An 18,885-nucleotide genomic window follows, 5' to 3' on the forward strand; every position below is an offset into this window, starting at 1 on the left:
CCACTCCCTGCGTCTTGCTGTCTGTACATTTGACAAGGGGTGATCATAATGGAAAAGCAGCTGTATGCCATCCTCTTCCAAAGCAACACACACTGGAAGTGTGTCAGGGAGCAGAGACAATAGCTTGCTGTGAGTATTGATATCAGTTGCTACATCAAGGCTTTTGTTAAAAGAAGGGCTACAGATCCATCTGCTGATGGAGCACCTTGTCAGTCTTAGACATCACTAATGTTTCTTTACCTGGACATTAGCTAGAAACACGATATGATACTTGCGTTTTTTCGGAACAGATATCAAAACAGAGGCATTACCATATAAAGATTTGGTACACCTTCCATTTCTAGCCCTATCTTTCCAATTCTTACATTCACGTTATTCAGGCAGTGTTTAAATTATTTCTGAATTCTTTATCTTTTTCTTTACAGTTAGACCATCTAGATTTAGAACAGTTAATTACTGCAAATTAACATTTTTTGTATAAAAGTTGTTTGTCATATTTTTTCAAAGTAATTTGATTTGCCACTTCACAGAAGTGGCTTTATGTTTTGCGTAATCTAAATACATCACTGAATGTGGTTTTAAAATGCATACAGTTGCAGTAATAACTGAAGCCTGGATGTTTCCAGCCTAGCTTAAGGCACAGAGATGCTCTAAGTGTACAGACTATATACCTGAAGTACATGATAACATAAGTCACATAAATAAAACTACTTCTAATTTTGCAATCATCCTGTTGTTATTGTGAGCATTAATAAAGCAATTTCCCTCTGGAAAAGAGGGGGGAAATGTCAGCATATTATGCAACACTTCATAAAACTGTTTATACAGATTTATTCAGTTGGGTTTTTTTAAATAAATGTGAACTGACATTGCTAACCTCTGCATGTTTAGATAAGGGGAATTTTTTTCTGAACACAAAGACTTTTTTTAAATGTACTGAGTGTATTTTTAAAACAATGAGTAATTCTTTACTCAGTAGTCTTTCTATTACGTAAGGTATTCAGTCAGCATGCCTGAAAGTTACAGTGCACTGCTGTTACAGGGTGCCAAGTCACAAACCAGTGACACTGTCAGACTGATGAGGTTTTTCTATCAGAAATTTGGGTACTACATAAGAAACATTGAACTTTAATATGAGACTGAGATTAAACAGCATATTAATAGAGTTGAATCACAAAAGAAGTGTTGTCTTGAAGAACAAATGTAGGGCTTAGCCAGCTAGGAAGGTTTAAACAAATAGAGGTACCTTTGCAATTCATTGCCCTCCTGACCCACTGTTATAGCTAAAATAGCACAGAGTTGCTAAAGGAGAGGAGATGGCACGGAAAGAACAAGCAGAAGCTTAACCTGCCCTCAGCTGCACTTAACGTGGTAACTTTCTTCCTCTACAAGCTGTCTCAGCTGCTGAGTTTTTCCCCTACAAGTTTTTGATCAAGGAAAAGAGTCTGACAAGGTTTAACTAGAAAAGTTGAATAGTTGTCCTCAGACCTCTCATTTTCAGAAAACTCCACTGCATTATCAGGGTTTTAAGACAGATACGACCATATAATTACTTGTTTCACAAGTAGTTGCGCCTAATTATTTCACCTACGCGACTGGGCAGGCTGAGGATGGAGTCTCTGGACACTGTATAGTCTGGTGAGGAACTGGGGCCACAGCATCCTCCTTCCCAGGGGTCCAGTTTCAGAGTCGCTGGCTCAGGTGTGTGTGCTGTTCGAGCAGGAGTGAATACTCCGTTCCATTGTGCCAACAGTGCCATCCATTACAGTGGCACACTTGGAAATGGCACAGTCAGCTCGAATATTACTTTGCTGCCTGCCATTTCCCACGACAGCTTCCAAACTTATCACTTTACTAGTGAATAAGCGGAAGAGCCTGTGCGGTTTTTCCACTGTCATATCCATAGATGTCTCTTTTGGAAAGGAGGGGTGGGATTAGGTGAAGTGTGTTGACTTGAGCCAGTGTGAAGCCATTGATAAATCCATGTGGCCCCTTGCAGGCCAGTTTGTGACAGTTTCCAGTGCACTGCCAACAGACAAGGTCACTCTCAGTTTTTAGAGTAAGGTGCAAAGATGCATTAACAGGGCTGCAGGCCTGAGATAATACACCGTGCTCCAAAGCAATGCTCATTAGCTTAGGCTTGGCTAATGCCTTTATTTCCCCGCTGATTTACTGCTGGCTTGCCTCTGGCCTTTTCAGTTCACAGCAATATTTGTTTGTTTCTATTTGAAGAAGACATATGATGCATCTCTAGCGAGGGTGAATTATTGCAAAGGTACCTCAAATGAGTCAGTATTTATTATATAGAGCTGCACCTTGAACCCTACGCAGTAGAGGTACTTCTAGTATAAAACACGAGTAAGAATGTGAAACATGTTTACAACAAGATGTAAAAGGTTTTGGAAAAAAAGAGGAATTTTAAGATGACTATGTGCACTACTCAGTTAATAAACAGAGCAGGCTATTAAAACACTAAGGCAACATGAAGCTCTTAAAATTTCAGTCTAAAATTTCAAATCCTCACTGCTCTATGTCACTGGAGCTAATGCTGCCACTGGCAGATTTCAGTGAAAGTATTCATCCTTTTCCTTTCCCCTCCGAGGAGAGTTTTGCTTTGGTTTGCAGTATGGGTAAAACTGTAGGGAGATTGATTCTTGATCCAGGGTGGGAAAGTATTCCTTACACAGTTTCTAGAAGGACATGGAATAAAAGTAGGCATGGATTATAAAAGCTCAACCTTTCTCCTAAATTTACATTCGTGACTTATCCATGAAAAAACTTGCAAATGAAATAGCACCGGGTGCTTGGGCAGCCTCTTCGTGTTTTGTTGAAAACAGAGATTTGATAGGAGTGAAATTTGAGGAAGTTCTAGTTTTATCCTGCAGCACTTTGCAGAAGCAGTCAGAAGGTGATTTATTTCTACGGTCTGTGGTGGTATTCCACATGACATCTGAATAAAGGTCAAGTCATCTGCGTGAGATTTTATTTCTGCAGCCGTGCTCCTTTGAATGCCATGTTTAATTAATGTAAGACCAGTGCATGTACACTCCATTTGTTTAAAGCACGTTATCCTTTTTGCTTTTCTAGTGCATCTACAAACCTTCCATCCACCTGTGACCCTGAATTAAAATACACTTTTGGTTGCAAAAAAGAATCCATTAATGCAGTTTATATCATTATTTCAAATTGTGGGGAAATAAGGCACAAAAAAGGCAAACTGTGTACAGTGAAGTAGAAGAAATGTATATAGCTGCAGTCCAGAAAGCGTGCCTGGCTAGTGAATTTGGTGAATTAATTTCCCAAAACACATCAGCTCTAAAGAGTTTGCCAAGTTTTAATTGAATGGCCATGAGTCAGCCAATTTCTATCCAAAAAATAAGTTGTAACTTTAAATGTTATGTATTAGGGAACGTAACCTCATTGTGCCTTGAATCTTGAGATCACTGGATTGTGTATGCTAGGGTGGCAGTAAGTGGTAAATATACTATTACAATATAGAAGACGGCTGTTTGTCAGCCCCTTTGATTTATTTATAGTGTCTCAGATGATCATGTTTTGTTTCTCTTTGCAGATAGCAATGCATCCTTGTGTCTTATTTAGGGCAAATCGATTTCAGGTGATCCAAAATTCATATCAGAAGCATTTACATAATCAGAATGGTAGCATCTCAAACTGGTAAGAAGGGAGATACATATTTCAAATCCCTCTTTTCTAGTTTTTGCCCATCTATAATCTATCCGTAACTATTAATTATGATGCTTTACCTTTGTTTTTTTTGCTCTTTAGGCTATAAGAGTTCCTAGATTGAATCAATTTAATACTTCCAACGCTATTAAATACCCCCAAAATTGCTGCGTTACAACACATTCTAAAGACTTTTCCCCAATATTTCAAAAATATTTTCCCCTCAGAATCTTCCCCCCGTCCCCAACAGTGGAAACATTCTGATTCCCAGGAGAGACACGATGCAGGCTCCCTGCAGCATGCCACAGAGGCTGCTTGTCTTGTGTGAGGGTGAAGACAGAGCAAGGTTAATGAGTAGAATAGCCCAAGCAACCTAGGAATAACATATCTGGCAGTATTCATAATAAAATATTGTCAATGGAGCATATGAATTAGGCATCCACTTAGACATGTACAAATTGAATACTATCTTACATATATTCTTTTTTTTTAAGAGAATTAGGGTTTGTTTTGTATACATGTATGTTAAATTTAATGAAACAGTCCTGCTGGACTATGAAGCCCTATGTTTATCAGTTAATTCACTTAGTTACTTATTCTTTTGGATACTAGCTGCTTTCCCAGAGTTCTGCATGTAGAGAACCAAGAGTCAGTTTCTCACATAACTGAGGAAAAAGATTAGGATTGGTAAGAGTATGCCTAAATTTTAGTATGTGCATATATATGTAGAGACTTAGATGTCTATACATGTGAATATATCTTTTTACTCCTTAGATAGTAGTCTTAAGAATTGAGAATATAAGATTAAATTACAACATAGAAATCTGTCTTGTTTATTCTTACATCTCCCTTCCTTTTTATAGAAGTGTGGGAGACTTCAATTTAGTTTTCCTCCCCACCGAAAAAACTTGTTGAGCCTTCTCCCTAAACTTCATGCATCTTAAAGCTACGTACAAAAAGCCTTATGTGCCCATCCTTCTCGTGGCCTCAAAATGTACTCAACTTGCTGGTAATACCGATGTCAGAAACAATGCTTTTGGGCTGGCCTGAAGGATGCAACAGTAAAGGTCATATAGCCTATATCAACATGATTGTTTCCTTGTAATGTTTTGTTTGGGCCACTTTCTGTCCCTGTGTCCTTTGAGTATCTGAAGGTTCCTGCAGGTAACTGGAAATGAAGGTCTTCAGAAATGGAAGATTTTAGCTCACGTTTTGCTAGATGGAATTCTGAGGGTTTATACTTTCAAGACACAGCAGTTCTGGGTAGGAAAAGTGCCCTTACATAAGTTTAAGTTGTTGCCTGGAAAGTCTCTTGTTTATTAAATTATCTGACAATACAGCCAGAGAAGACCCAAAAGATGATTCCATGTAGGTGTTGTCTGAAGAGGGCTAGCTATTGGCAGGGATGATTCATCAGCTTTTATTTCTTCTTCCTTTTTATATCATGAGGCATATACAATATACAATAATCTGCAATTAAAAAAAAAAGTGCTATATTTTGTCTCATTAATTCATTAATAGCTTTCTCAGTTGTGAGTAGATCACCCTTCCTGAAATGTATTTTACGAAACTTTTACAAAGTTGAACACATTCATATTCTACATAAACACCTACCATGTTTGCCTGTTAGTAAACTATTTGTTTCTCTTCTTTCCATAAAATTATGTGCGTCAGGAACAAACTGCATACTATTGCCAAAAAACCCAGTCTTTTTTACATCATTTTAAATGTGTTCTGAAATTCTACTGTCCATATCTATATTTTATGTGTGTGTGTATATATTGCTATAGGACTATAATATGTTTAACTAGTCAAACTCAAGTTTGGTTTAAATTTACAAGCAAAAAAGCCCCCAACGTGTCAGGGAGAAAACTATAATACAGTTTTTATTTTCTCTAGAATTAATGCATACGCAAAAACAATTGAGGTATAATACAACATTTGCAATGATGCATAATATTGGTATATATTTTGCAAACACAGAAATTTACTTAGAAACAAATCTTGAAACGACTAACCATGTCTTGGCAACAAAGTTTCTTCAGTCTTGTCACTAGACTCTCCCCAGAACAGCAGACTCTTAGCGTACAAATAGGAATGTTCTAATTCAGTCAACAAATTCCGATTATTATTATTATTTTAAAGCAGAAAACTTTACATTTTAATAATGTCAGGACTAGTTCCTCTGAGCCTTGCAGTATTATAGCCATGAAACTGGTGGTATTTCAGGCTTTTAGATCAGTTCTGAACGTGATCATAACTAGTAGCTTTCTAGATCTTTTTTAGTTCAGAAATTCATTGTCAAAAGTTAAAAAGGCATCTTTATTTTATTTGTAATTAAAACTCATCTGTGATTTTCCACAGGAAAACCTCAAGGCTTTTCTTTTAATTTTTTTTGTTGAATTAATCAGTTTCTTTCCAGTGTTTTATCTGGCCTTTGTCACTGCTCCCATAGTTTTTCCTTGGCCCTCATGCTGCTTCTGGCCATGTTAATTTTTGGGTTGGCCCCAAGGACTATGCTGCTGGTGTTCCCCAAAATCACAAGCCTAAATCTTTTGAGACGTGAGCATATCGTGGTCAGACGGATAAAACACTGGCAGACTGCCATACAGTCCACCCTCTCTCATGACGAGTATATGCTGTATAGTTCTTTGCACACTGGATTTAACTTCAAACAAGAAAAATAACATCTATGTATTGTACAGAAGTCTGTTTTAGTGGAGCAACCTTATCAGCCTTATTTTTACTCTCCAGTTCATATGTCAAAACCATAACTAGATCCACCAAATCACATCTTGGACATTTTGCCAGTTGTGATGACGATCAGATGTTCCATTCATTTTACGTCTTTCATGAAGCTGTCTTGTATAAGCAGTTTCGCTATATTTCTGCAGCAGATTTTTGGTGCTAGGTCTATCTGTTAAAGTACATTTTGTAAGACAGCGTAACAGGAGACTTAGCTTATGGGCATAATGAACGTTTGATGAAATTTTGGTCGTATTTATCACAGGTGCAAGAGAGCACCTCTTAGGATGCAGGTTCTTGCTGATGTGTTATTCATTTATATCATCTATAATATCTTTAATTATATAGACATAAGTGGGATGATATTTTAACAAATAAATAACAAATACTTCACCAGACCAGTATTAATAAGAATCTGGGCTGCCTAACACCTTGTTTCTTGCCAAAATGGTAGCATTTAGAGCTGTTGTTAGCTGGTGCCCCAGAAGACTTCTATTCCAAAGCACTTGCCTTTGCTTCCTCCTAAATGTCTCAATGGTAAAAAATTGTCGTTGAAAATTGCAACTGAATTTTTAAAAATTCCAGTTCTGCATTGCTTCCTTCCTGTTAATTTTTAGTGAAAGATTGATATTTTTCCCCTTTTATTATTTATAAAATTTGTTTTGTAAAAATAAATACTTTCAGAAAGTTCAAAGATATTAATTTTTTTTATTTTTTCAACTTTTCTCCTAGAGAAGTCGTTGATGCTTACCTTTAACATAAGAGAGGTTTCTTCTTTCATGGAAGAATTTGATTTTTAAGATAGAATCACTTACAAAGAACTGTTTTGATCTGAGTGAGGGTTTTGCAATCTTCTGGAGGAAAAAGAAACCTGTACCTGAAATTTCCAGATAGGAGGGCAACTACCTTCAAATTTCATCAATGTGAACCTTATTCCAATTTGAAGACTTCCCAGTTAGAATTCTCCTTAACTAATATTTAGCTCCACCACTGTGATAAGTTCTTGCAGGTTAAAAAACCCCAAAATTGTTTCCTCCTTATGTGTATATGCATGATTCTGGTTTTGGATTGAGAGTGAAAGTCTCATTCACAGGAAATCACTTGAAAACGTGGCTAACCTTATATTTAAGTCCCATTAAATTAATGTATCTGCTTAAGTAAAGTTACGAGCTCATTTCTTGCATCAGATATCTATTTACTTTTTATGATCAACTATATTTGCTGCACTTGAATGGAAATTACATGTAGTACAACATCATGGCCTTACTTATATAATTTATTCCTTCCACTTTACCAGGGTTTGCATTGGACTGAATTATCTCGTCCAAAAGTGAAATAGGAGAAGACGTTTTTCTACAGAATCACAGTGTACTCTGTTTTTCTTTTTTGGTGGGCTAAGGTTATTTATCTTCTTTTACTCCCAAAACCCCAGGGATGATTTTGGGGTATTTTAGAAGATGTTGGTGTAAGGTTCAAGCTGAGGACAGGACACCAGTAGACCATTTCTCCATTTTTTCCTATTCTGTGCCATAATTCAAACAAGCAGTCCTGATTTTGCCTATTTTGCCTGTTGGCTTTTCATTTAGAACATTAGATTCTGTGCATCAGTTTGAACAAGTTCATGTTTCTTGATTTATATTCAAATGTCATCAAGCCAAAGATACTTTAGCCTTTTTCATTTTATGTGGGCACTTATTCTGAATGTCTTAAGTAGGGAACCTTGTGTGGAAGTAATGGATGCCAAAGGAAAGTGTATGTTTTCAACCATTTCTCCAGAATCGTACAATCCTTACAGCTAAATTGTGGATGTGTTCCTAATGATAGTGATCAAGGAATGACATGTATCAGAGGGTAAAACTGGATGCCTAGGAGTCAAATTATAAGTAGTTATAACAGTGTTGCAGCTCTGTGAGCAGATCTTGCACTTTCTCTCACTTTATTTTTAAATTCTCACAGGTCTCTTGGGTTTTTGCTTAGATTTTTAGGCTTTAAAAGATCCTAAAGAAAACCCTGATTTAATTTGCAGAGTTTCTCTGGATTTTCTGGCCTGAAACCAATCAGCCTGACCCAAATCTTAGGTGTATGATGCAATCTGAGCCAATCCATGGTTTCATCAATAGTTACTGTGGTACTGGCGATAAATTTGGTGCTGTCCAGACAATGGAAATGCAGCGGTTGTTACATTCTTAGGGCTGTTTCAAATGTGGATATTTTGAAACATCAGGCATTTGTGCTTTATAAGTTCATATAGCTTTATCTCAGTAGACTTGCTTATCGTGTCAAAAATGCCTGTAATAGCTTTAAGCAGGTGCCATTTGAAAATCATTAATTCTTTTTTCTTCCAGAGTGTACCTAGCAGCAGCTTATACAAGACTATCTGCCTTCCGCACGTTGTCTCGTGTAGTCAGTGCAGTCCCCAGGCATCAGTGGTTCCCAATCAATAAGTCAGACTTTGCTGATGAGGTGGAAGATCCCTATTACATGTAAAGTGCACTTCATACTTCACCTAATCTTGCCAGAGATGTTGTGACTAGTCAGGAATGGGATGGTACTGGTTTTCCAAGGAAATCTGAGCTGCTGAGAGGTGGGAAGCTAGGCTATAGATAGTACCAAGGTCTTTATCTATAACAAATTAAATTATATGTCTAGGCATGTCATGTTGGTCTTCATTGCAAAAGGGATTTTTATTTCTGTCCCTCAGTTCTTAAAAATGTCGATTTACAGGACATATAAATGTTAAGCCCTAATCTCAGGATATAGCTGCTGAGCCCTAATCTCGGGTGTTAATCTTTTTAACAGATTAGGTATACTTCTGGTTTCCCTTCATGGTTTAGCTCACCGTATTTTGCTTTTAACTAATGGCAGCCCTACTTAACAAAAACTTTTGAATTAACAACTGTTTTGTTTCACAAGGTTTTTCCATCAGAAATTCCAGCCCTGCTGTCTATTTTATCCATGGTTTCTGAGCCATTCTGCCTAGAATGAGCCATCAGTACCTGCCTGTAATTGAAGGTTATAGATGAAAATAAACAGTATATGAGGAAGGAAAAATGTCAATATTCTATCTTTCCAATTCATCGCTATAAATATACCTCCTACTATAAAGCTGTGTTTGGAATAACAGTAAAGCATTATCACCAAGATGCTGATTTAGTTGACGTTAGTAGTTTCAGAGATCTGGTCATCCTCGGACGATTCGTAATGTATGTGTGTGGGAGTTGTAATTGCCTTGTATTTTACAGTTGCTAATGTATTGGTGTAAGAGGAATTCCTCAAGAAAGCCATCATTTTGGAGTTTCTAGGTAGCAGGAAGAATATATAATGGTAACATTTCTACACTTTCCTGTGTATTCCCTTTGTTTGAGGCCAACAAAAAAGGTTGTGGTCTCTTTCAAGGCTCCAGAGTCAGCTGTTCTTCCAGTTGACCTGGACCTACAAGTGAACATCATTTACATCATATATTTTTGTCATCCACCTTTAAGACGGATTTATAAAAACCCCACCCTCTTGCATGGTTGCTGAGCTCCAGTCATTTCTCTTCCACTTCTGCTTTCACCTTTTCTTTCCATGGTACTTGCTGCTGCTTTTTTCTTCATATTCATCTTCCCTTCCTTTCTTGTCCCTGGGAATTTCTCCATTAAGTTTGAACTCTTTTGTTCACCATAAAGAGTCTAGTTCTATGGTTGAACAACCCTTCAGCACCAAGAGATCTTTTTAACTTTCTTCCACCTCCTTCTGAAACCACTTTTACACTTACTTTTCCCCCAGAATAATTTTAACAATTGTTTTCATATCATCATGTCTTCCTTGGTCAAGTGACCAGCTGGAAAAAACACATTTACATCACAACGTTATGTTACCTTGAGGAGCAGAGCAAGGCAGTAACAGCACCTCTGAAGCCAGAACATACCGATGCTAATTGTTGGCTTAGAGGTCCCTATATCTTTTAATTAGTTGTCCTATTATTACCCTAGAGTGCTTTAATTTTAAATGAAAGATAATAGCTGCCTTATCTCTAAGGAATCTGGTCTTGATTTTATTAACTTGCAGGACAGAAGAATAATTGGCACATATCATTGTCCAGAAATGTATTCAACAAAGGTATCTTTCATTGTTTTCTAATGTTTATATCCTCAGAGACTTAAAATTCAGGTCCTGACCACTTATGGTCATTAAAGATCCCATGGCACTTTTTTATAGCGTGGTCATCTCAACCCCAAGCACCTGGCCAAATACCAATTTATGTAACTGTTCTGCTTACCTAACATTCCCCACCACCACTCACCCACCCCATAGTTTCAATTGGCTACAGCATTCTCCATTGCCTTGACTAAAATGTAGTGTATTGTTCTGCACTGTCAGTCACCACATTGCACTTCACTCGGAAGTGAAGTGGTTCTTCTTTCTAATGCTTGTAAAGCGCTTTGGGATCCTTTTGAATGGGCGGTGCTGTGTACAATAAATGTAATTCATTGTCATTCTATCTCAGGCTTCACTTAGTTACAAAAGCATGTTTTATTTAGAGTTGGGCGAACCTACTTGATGGAAAGAACACTCCCAGCTCTCTCTAATCTGACAAGGAACCTTTTGTCAAAGGTTGAAAACTTAGGTTAATTTCTTTCTTTCTTCTTGTTGTTGTTTATTTTTTATTTTCACATTCATTTCTACTTTTGGATTGGAACTTGGGGAATTTTTCAGATTGGGAATTCAAAATACCATGAAAAATGCAGTTCTTGTTATAGTCAATCCACTGTTCCAGGTGCAGGAGGGTCACATGAGTGCTTAAGAAGCACCTGACCTCTGTGGTGCTTGCCTGGCTATTCTAACACTTGAAGGTTCGCCCATCGCTAATTTTGCATTATTTCTTCTGAAAAATTCTTGAAATATTGAAAAATGCTGTGCTTCAACTCTGATATCAGTGTGATATGTGCAGAAGAAGACACTTTGCCCTGGAAGGTAGTTTAAAATATTGCCAAATGTTTTTTCTGCTCAGCATCGCTAATCTTACTAACTGCTGCCAAGATTACGAGATATCTGCCACAATTTGCTGTGTTAAGAAATTTACTGAAATGAGAATAGAAGTGACAAAAGAATCAAATCAAAAAGTTAACTGAAGGAGTGATATCATGTCGGTAAAGCATGTCTGTATCTGACTATAGTAGACTAAAATGTTTTTTCTTGCATTTGTGTTGCATTGAAAGTATATGAGTGTGTAAACAGCACTCAAATTTCTAATATCATTGCAGATCAAATGGATAAAATGTTTAAAGTAGTTTCATCCTAAGAAGATTTAAGATGTGAACCAATCTGTTGGCACTAAAACCTTTCCAAAGATAGTATCTTAGCATGCACAACATTGAGGTGAAAATAACCCACCCTCTGGGCTAAGGGGTAAAACCGTTGTAGTAGTGGATGTTATGCCAAGCTTCCCCTGATGTCATGGAAACTAAAATTTTTATTCTTTTCTTAAGGCTATGTGAAACTATCAAAAATGTAGTTTCCAAATGGCTTTGCACCCCTCTTGTAAGATACTTTCTTTTTTTTTTTTCTTTTCTTATTTTTTGTCCTTGGGATCAATGAATGCCAAGTGCCTGTAATTGCTTTTCTTTCCAGGATACTGAAAGTCTTGCTATTTGTCTGAAATATTATACCAAAAATGGCAGCCAATTTTTTCTTACCCCGAATATCATGGAAGAATTTTCTAAATAGCTCCACTCATGATAAGAAAATATTTGAAAGCTCTCTTTAGAAGTTTCATGGATCTATTTGAAAGGATTTGCATATGTTTGCTTTAGTTTGTATTACAGTAGCAGAATCCTCTTTTTGTCTTAGTTTTGTCTAATGCAGAGGAGAACTGATTGGACCACCTGCCTGGCTGGCACACAGTGCTTCCTCACCATGCTCAACACCATCCTATGGAGGCCTTAAAGGATATTTTCTTGAGTTCCAGCTCAACTTTCCCATTTTTCTAGTGCTTCTCAAAAAAGACGGAATTCCCTGACACACTAGAAAATTCAAATATTTTGTATGGCTTTGTTGAAAAGCAAGCAACATTTCATCTAAAACTAAAATATAAAGAAACTAGAGGGGTGCAAACTCACAGAGATTGGTGGGGGGTGAAGAGAGGGAAGGAAATCTGGCATCTCAGCGATGTCAGTTTTTATGCATCACTTGAACAGATGTAATCACTCAAATGGCAGTGTTTCAGTAGGTCCGAAGTACTTTAGTGAGTAACTGACTTCCCAGTTCATAACGCTGTGCAGTGGATGTTACTAAAACCCACTGCGTTTTCCACCCAGTTCTGTCACCATGCCATGTGAAATATTACGTAGGGATTTTTTTAATAACAGCAAATACGATGCTATACTGGGTAGTGCAGCAAGGTACCTGCTGCTGACTGCTGGCTTCTAAACAATACAAAATAGACTAATGCCATCTTATTGTTTAGGAACCCACAGAAGTCACAGTTAAGGCACTTTCAATAATAACTATGGTGTATATTGTATACATGATTAATAATGTGACTGAGTTACTTTTAAAGGAGTTCTGGCACAGTTTCATCTCGTATTTGGCCTGGAGTATATCTGTACTAGCATCACTAAGTCAGTGTGCTGAATTAGCTGCTCATTAGCTGTTATGGCTTTTTAAAGTATTTTTATTTAACTATAATCTGTAACTGCACAGTTCAAAAGATGTACTTGGAGGGAAGACTGAGGAGGATTAGAACTTCCTAAATAACCTTATATTTGTTTTCTATAAATGGATTATTTTGAAGTTCTCCTACCATACTTCAGATCTACTCCAGATTGCCTAAGAGCAGAATTTACTTTCTCATCTTTGAAATCCCACTGATTGTCTAAGGGGTTTCTTTACAACAATGCATTAATATTTTTTTCACTGAGCTGCCTTTAAAAATATATATAGTAGCTAAAAGTACCCATTGAAACAACTGTCGATGTACATTTGATGTGATTACACTCTGTATATGTTTTTCCTTGCTTGAAATCACAGATCTCTGCTATCCCGGCATTCAGGTCTCCACAGCATGCACCGTATTTACAAAATTCATTAGCGCTGGGGAATGGAGTTTTCACTTAGATGTAGCCAGACCCTGTGGGTGCCTTTGCCCCAGTAATCAGGAGTCCTGTTAGGGACACAGGGACTGAAGGCTTGCATTCTCTGTGCAGTGCTCGGGGCCTTATTTCAGAGAGGCAGAGACACCTTGTGAATACCTGAAGGTTTTTTTCAGAACAGAAGCTTTCATTTGAAAGAAGAGAACCCCAAAAATCAGACCCTTTCCCCTCTGATTTCCCTCTAAAAACCCTGAAAAGTTTAATACTTGCCCCAGATAACTCTACCCAGTGACAGAATCCCACTTTCAGGAGCTGAGCATATATTCCATTTCCAGGTATTGCTTCTGCTCACTGACCACGGGGGCTAGGGCAACACCGGTTACTCCATTGTAATATACTGGCCTTACTGCTCCCTGAGTTTTTGTTTTGTTTTGTTTTGTTGTTTTTTTAAAAAAAGGCAATAAATACAGTCACGGCTATGCTTAAAGTCTTTTAGACAGGCTGACATCCAATGAATTAGTAATGTTAGATCTAGCTAGCCCTTGTCAGCATGGCTTCAGTTTGCAACTGATCGCGCTTCTTTCTCCCTGTTAAATCTGTTTTCTTATTTTTTACAGATGGATCCGCATGAAAATATTTTGCTGAGCACACTTGAAATTAAAAATGAGATGGCTGCCTCCGAGGCTGTGATGGGGCTTGGGGACCCTAGAAGCACTATGTTGGCGTATGACACTTCAAGCATCCAGTACCGGAAAGCTGGCTTACCCCGGCACAGCTTCGGTCGCAACGCCCTGGAGCGACATGTGGCACAGAAGAAAAGTAGGCTACGGAGACGTGCATCTCAACTGAAAATTACCATTCCTGACTTGACTGATGTAAATGCCATAGATAGATGGTCGCGCATATTCTTCCCTGTTGTTTTTTCCTTCTTCAATATTGTCTATTGGCTTTACTATGTGAACTAAGAAACAAAGCCACGCAGGAAGCAAGAACTGGATTTCTCTTCAAATCGGTTGTACAGCCAAAAGTGGGACTTAGAAAAATTCTATTCAGGACAAAAAGTTATTTTAAAACACCTTAGTTGCTGGCCCACTCTATGGTCTGTTTTTATAATGTTTTGGTTGTATCTGCTAAATCGTAAATATGTTAAGTTGTAGTATGGACATATCCCCTTCTCAAAATATAAGTGCATTTTGAGCGTGAAAGCATAGGATTTTGACAATCGCTTTTCTCTCATTGTCCCTCACTCTCTTTTCTTTTTTAATTGTCTTTTTCTTTTTTTTTTTTAATGGCCATTTGAGTTTAGTGATACACATTGTACAACAGCATTTGAGAAACAAGTTCTAGTTTCAACAGCAGTACATACCATTCCCAGAGAAACTGCACAGCCGAGCCATGCATCTACACTTAGAAGAGTGTACTAAGTTGTTATCGTGCTTATGAAACATCCACACTTTACCTTTTAAATGTGTAAACTTGAAAACAAGTAGTGCCTATCATCTTTCCAAGATTATGATGGTCAGAGGTTTCCCAACCATATTCAGGTATTTCCTGTTATTTATTGAAAGAACTAAACCTTTGACTGGTAATATTAGGGTTGGGTGTTTGCACAGAAACTGAAGCAAAAAGCACTAGTTTTGTCTGGATTTTAAAGAGAGAACACATGTTCACAGTCAAAGTGGCTGTAGTGGTGACCAATCGAGGAATGTAGCAATGGTATAAAAATGCATTAATTCTGAATGGGGAGATACGCTGCTGTTTTGTGTTGGGGAAAGCAAACCCATCTGTCCAAAGTGCCAAAATTGGTTGGCCAAATAGTAATTCTCGAGGTGGCTGAAGGAAACCAATGGTGCCCTGCCTTTCTAGGGTAGGGAGAGCTGGAAAGCAGTTGTAAAATACAGGGCCAAGGGGAGGGAAGGCTACGTATATGTTAAAGTGTGTGTATATACACACACAGACATACACACACACATATATGTATACTGTGCAATTGAATGTTGTCAGTTATAGTACATACCTTAGTCTGAAATACTTATGTGGAGTTGTGTGATTTCTTCCAAGTTTGCAATCTTTCCAGTGTTGTGCTTGCTACTGTCATTACGCTTAACACCTCACATCCAGTTTGATTAAAGGTATCATACCTCTTTCAACAGCAACCGTCCAAGCATATGTATTTCAGTAGAAAAAATACTGAGTGTATTTTCTCAGTCTGGATTAGGCAATATGGTTTCGCTTTTGATTTTTTTTTTTTTCCTTAATGCACTGTTTTAAAGGGAAAAATTTGGTAAGCCATCACTTTAAGAATTTAATTACACTCCTGAATGTTTCCTGCTTTAGGGTGATTTCCATTGAAAAAGTAGCAAACTTCAGTTTTGCTTTAGGAAACTTTTCTAAATAAAAGGTTGGGTTTGTGGTTTTTTTTCATCCCATAGAGCTTTAGTCTTACAGATGAAATAGAATAGACAGAAAGTAGTTTTATAGCCAAAGCAGAGTTTCCCGTTTAGTCTGTTGTGGAACCTTTTTCTGTAATTAAAAAAAACAAACAAACAAACCACTTTGTAAGAACTGTATAAAAAGTATAAATTCCTGATGGCTTTTACTTAATCCCCAATACTGTTTGACACAAAATATTTCATGAAGAAAAAGCCACATCTGTTGTATCTATGCTACCTCTCACCTGTGTACAAATTTCTGAAAGAACCTAGAATTCAAGTAGCTTCCAAATAATAAAGGAATTTTTTTCAGGCAGATACTTTTTTCCCCCATTAGGTATTCCTTTGGCGATACTTTAAGCTAGTTCTTAAGAATATTTTTCATAAAATATTTTATTTGAATCTTTTGTTCTTGCTTTAAAAGAGTGATTTTATTACAAGTTTCTGTGGGGTTTTCCCACATTTGACAGTGAATAACAGTGATAGGAGGAAAACAATTTTGGGAACTAAGAGGCCAATTTCCTGCCTTTGTTTTGAGCATATCATATGCTTATTTCTGCCTCAAATCAGAGAGAATATTTTTGAGCCTGAAGTGGGGTTTGCCAGGCAGACACAGCACCTGTGGGTTTCAAGGGATCTGTGCGTATGTTGGTGTACTGCCTCCAGGCTCAGGCTCTGCGATACGTAGAGGCAGGCTTTCATCATGCTGTTAACTTTCCAAGTCAAAATGTTGCTTTTTGTTCACATCCTTAGTTTCTGAGTGCACTTCATGCATAACGCAGTAAGATTTGTAGATGCATTTGGAATTTCAACTGATAGGTATGAATCATGCTGGAATTGGTTCCCAATTCTAAGAAAAGGAGCCACATCAAAATTCAGTATTTCTCTTCTAAGTCTGTTCTTTAAAAATGCTATCAATTATCATAAATAAAAGCAGTCTTATAGTATTCTTCTGTACAAGCTTTTCTTTCATTTCACAAATTGCTGCCAACTCCTTTTTTATGTCACAGAAGCATTAGTGTGAATACAGGGAGCTCACAGCCCGTTTGTGGTTGATACACGTCAAATATAAAATCTTACAGAGAATATGTTGACTCCACATTGGTTTACTGCATCAGCTGTTATGAAAACCACAGAGACTGAATCCTAGAACTGCACATTAATTTATCTGAAGTTACAGTACAAGCCATAATACTCTCTGATGTCGCTATTCAGAGAGTGAAAGAAAATGTCTGGTTTCTGCTCAGGTGTCACTAGGAAAGATATATTATCTGGGGGGAAGGAGCACTTTTGCTTTTACTACATCCTTCTGGCTATTAATGTGATGTATAAAATTAGCAAAAGAGAAGGATTCTATCATTTTGTACTAAGGCTTAACACTGTGATACAAAAAGATGGGGGTAAGACTGGCGAGACACTGTCAAGGGAAAAGCGTGACTCGAGCCCAAGGTGAGCACTTACTCCTCTTCTGAGATACTTGTGTGAAAGTGAGAAATTATGCCAACACACATGCGATACGGGGTTTCCTATGTGTGCTACCCTCCAGGTAAACGAGCATAAATTTGCTTTTACTTTGGAATTGACCGAACATGAATATTCTAGATCTTTTTAATCGTGCTAATTGTTGTTAGTTTCAATAAACAAAATATCTAAGTTAATAATTTAGATAAACCTTGTAATATAATTATAGTTGCACATTTTATTGTTCTCTTAGACATAATAGCCAGCAATTAAGGTGTTTTTCATCTTTGTGAAATTCATGGGCAAATTATGACTATAACATGGCACAGTTTTAATGAAATCTTTGAGATCAATCTGTAAATATATACTGTACATGACTGCTAATAGGTATGATACACATTTTCAGAACTGAAAATTCATGCAACATATTTCTGTGTTTGCATAAGGAATGTTATGTTTCTATCCTATCACAGTGTAATGACTGGGAAGAAAGACTCAAGCAATGACATTGTGGCCATTTCTTTTCTCATTCCCAGGGGAGGAAAACAGAGTCTTAGAAACAGCATGTCACAGAGTTCTTCAGAGAGTTTTTCATTCTATATAAAAAAGACATAAAATCTGTAAGGTACAAAAGCACAATGCATAGAGAAAATGAGTGGTGGTCTTACACCTGGGGAAAAAAAATTCTATTTATTTCAGACAAATATGCATTGAAATTAAACCTCAATTAATTTTCACTGTAATTATTAGACTGTGTTCCAATTCTATATTATAACACAGTACTAAACATAAGAGAACAGATGTTAAACATTTTCCAACTATATGTGCATATGGACATATACCTACATGTCTATATGGACATATGTGTGTATATATACACGTACTGAGTATATATATGCACAGACATTTATGTGTTGGCGTGTTAAAGGAATAAGCTAATAATAGTTTTGTTTCTACCATCAACCAGTGTATGAATATATTTTTGAGAAGAAAAGGTTAATGTATTTAAAAAAAAAACAAAACCAAACAACTTACTATACAGGGTAACTGGGCATTTCTATATCAGCAGATCAATGCTTATAATTCGTATGGAGCATTGCACCGTTTGACATGATGATAGTACTGTACCTCCTAGCATCTGAAATTAGACTAGTCCTCACATTGCTTGCCTATTTCTTCTCTCTCTTTTTATAACAGCATTGTCCACTAGTAAGTTTTGAAAACCAACAAATTCTTTAGGGAACCAAGGGAAAAAAAAAAAGGCAAAAATATTAACTATTTCTATAAAATAATCTAGGGTGGGATGGCCAGGGTACAATACTATATCAGTAGTGATCATAACATTTTGCTATGTGTACATAGAACATACAATGTGAGCAACCATAACTTAAGCTGAACGTGTGTAAATATTATCAGATTTCTTAAACATTTTTAACTTCTAATTTGTACTTTATGGTAAGGCAAAAAGCTAATTCTACTTATGGTTTAGG

At 37.0% G+C, this 18,885-nt stretch overlaps 1 protein-coding gene across 2 annotated transcripts in view; it reads left to right on the top strand.

The window, feature by feature from the left end:
- GABRB2 (gamma-aminobutyric acid type A receptor subunit beta2) overlaps positions 1-18,384 on the top strand; it is a 170,936-nt gene extending 152,552 nt beyond the window's left edge. The window contains exons 11-12 of one of the 2 annotated variants that reach the window (XM_005231726.3): positions 10,480-10,530; positions 14,120-18,384. In XM_005231726.3, the coding sequence (XP_005231783.1) occupies positions 10,480-10,530; positions 14,120-14,467 (399 nt within the window). In that variant the 3' untranslated portion in view covers positions 14,468-18,384. The remainder of the gene's footprint in view (positions 1-10,479; positions 10,531-14,119) is intronic. The other variant, XM_005231728.4, reaches the window with a different exon arrangement.
- The last annotated feature ends 501 nt before the right edge of the window (positions 18,385-18,885 follow it).

Source organism: Falco peregrinus, chromosome 8 (genome assembly GCF_023634155.1).
Source record: "Falco peregrinus isolate bFalPer1 chromosome 8, bFalPer1.pri, whole genome shotgun sequence".
NCBI classification, from domain to species: domain Eukaryota; kingdom Metazoa; phylum Chordata; class Aves; order Falconiformes; family Falconidae; genus Falco; species Falco peregrinus.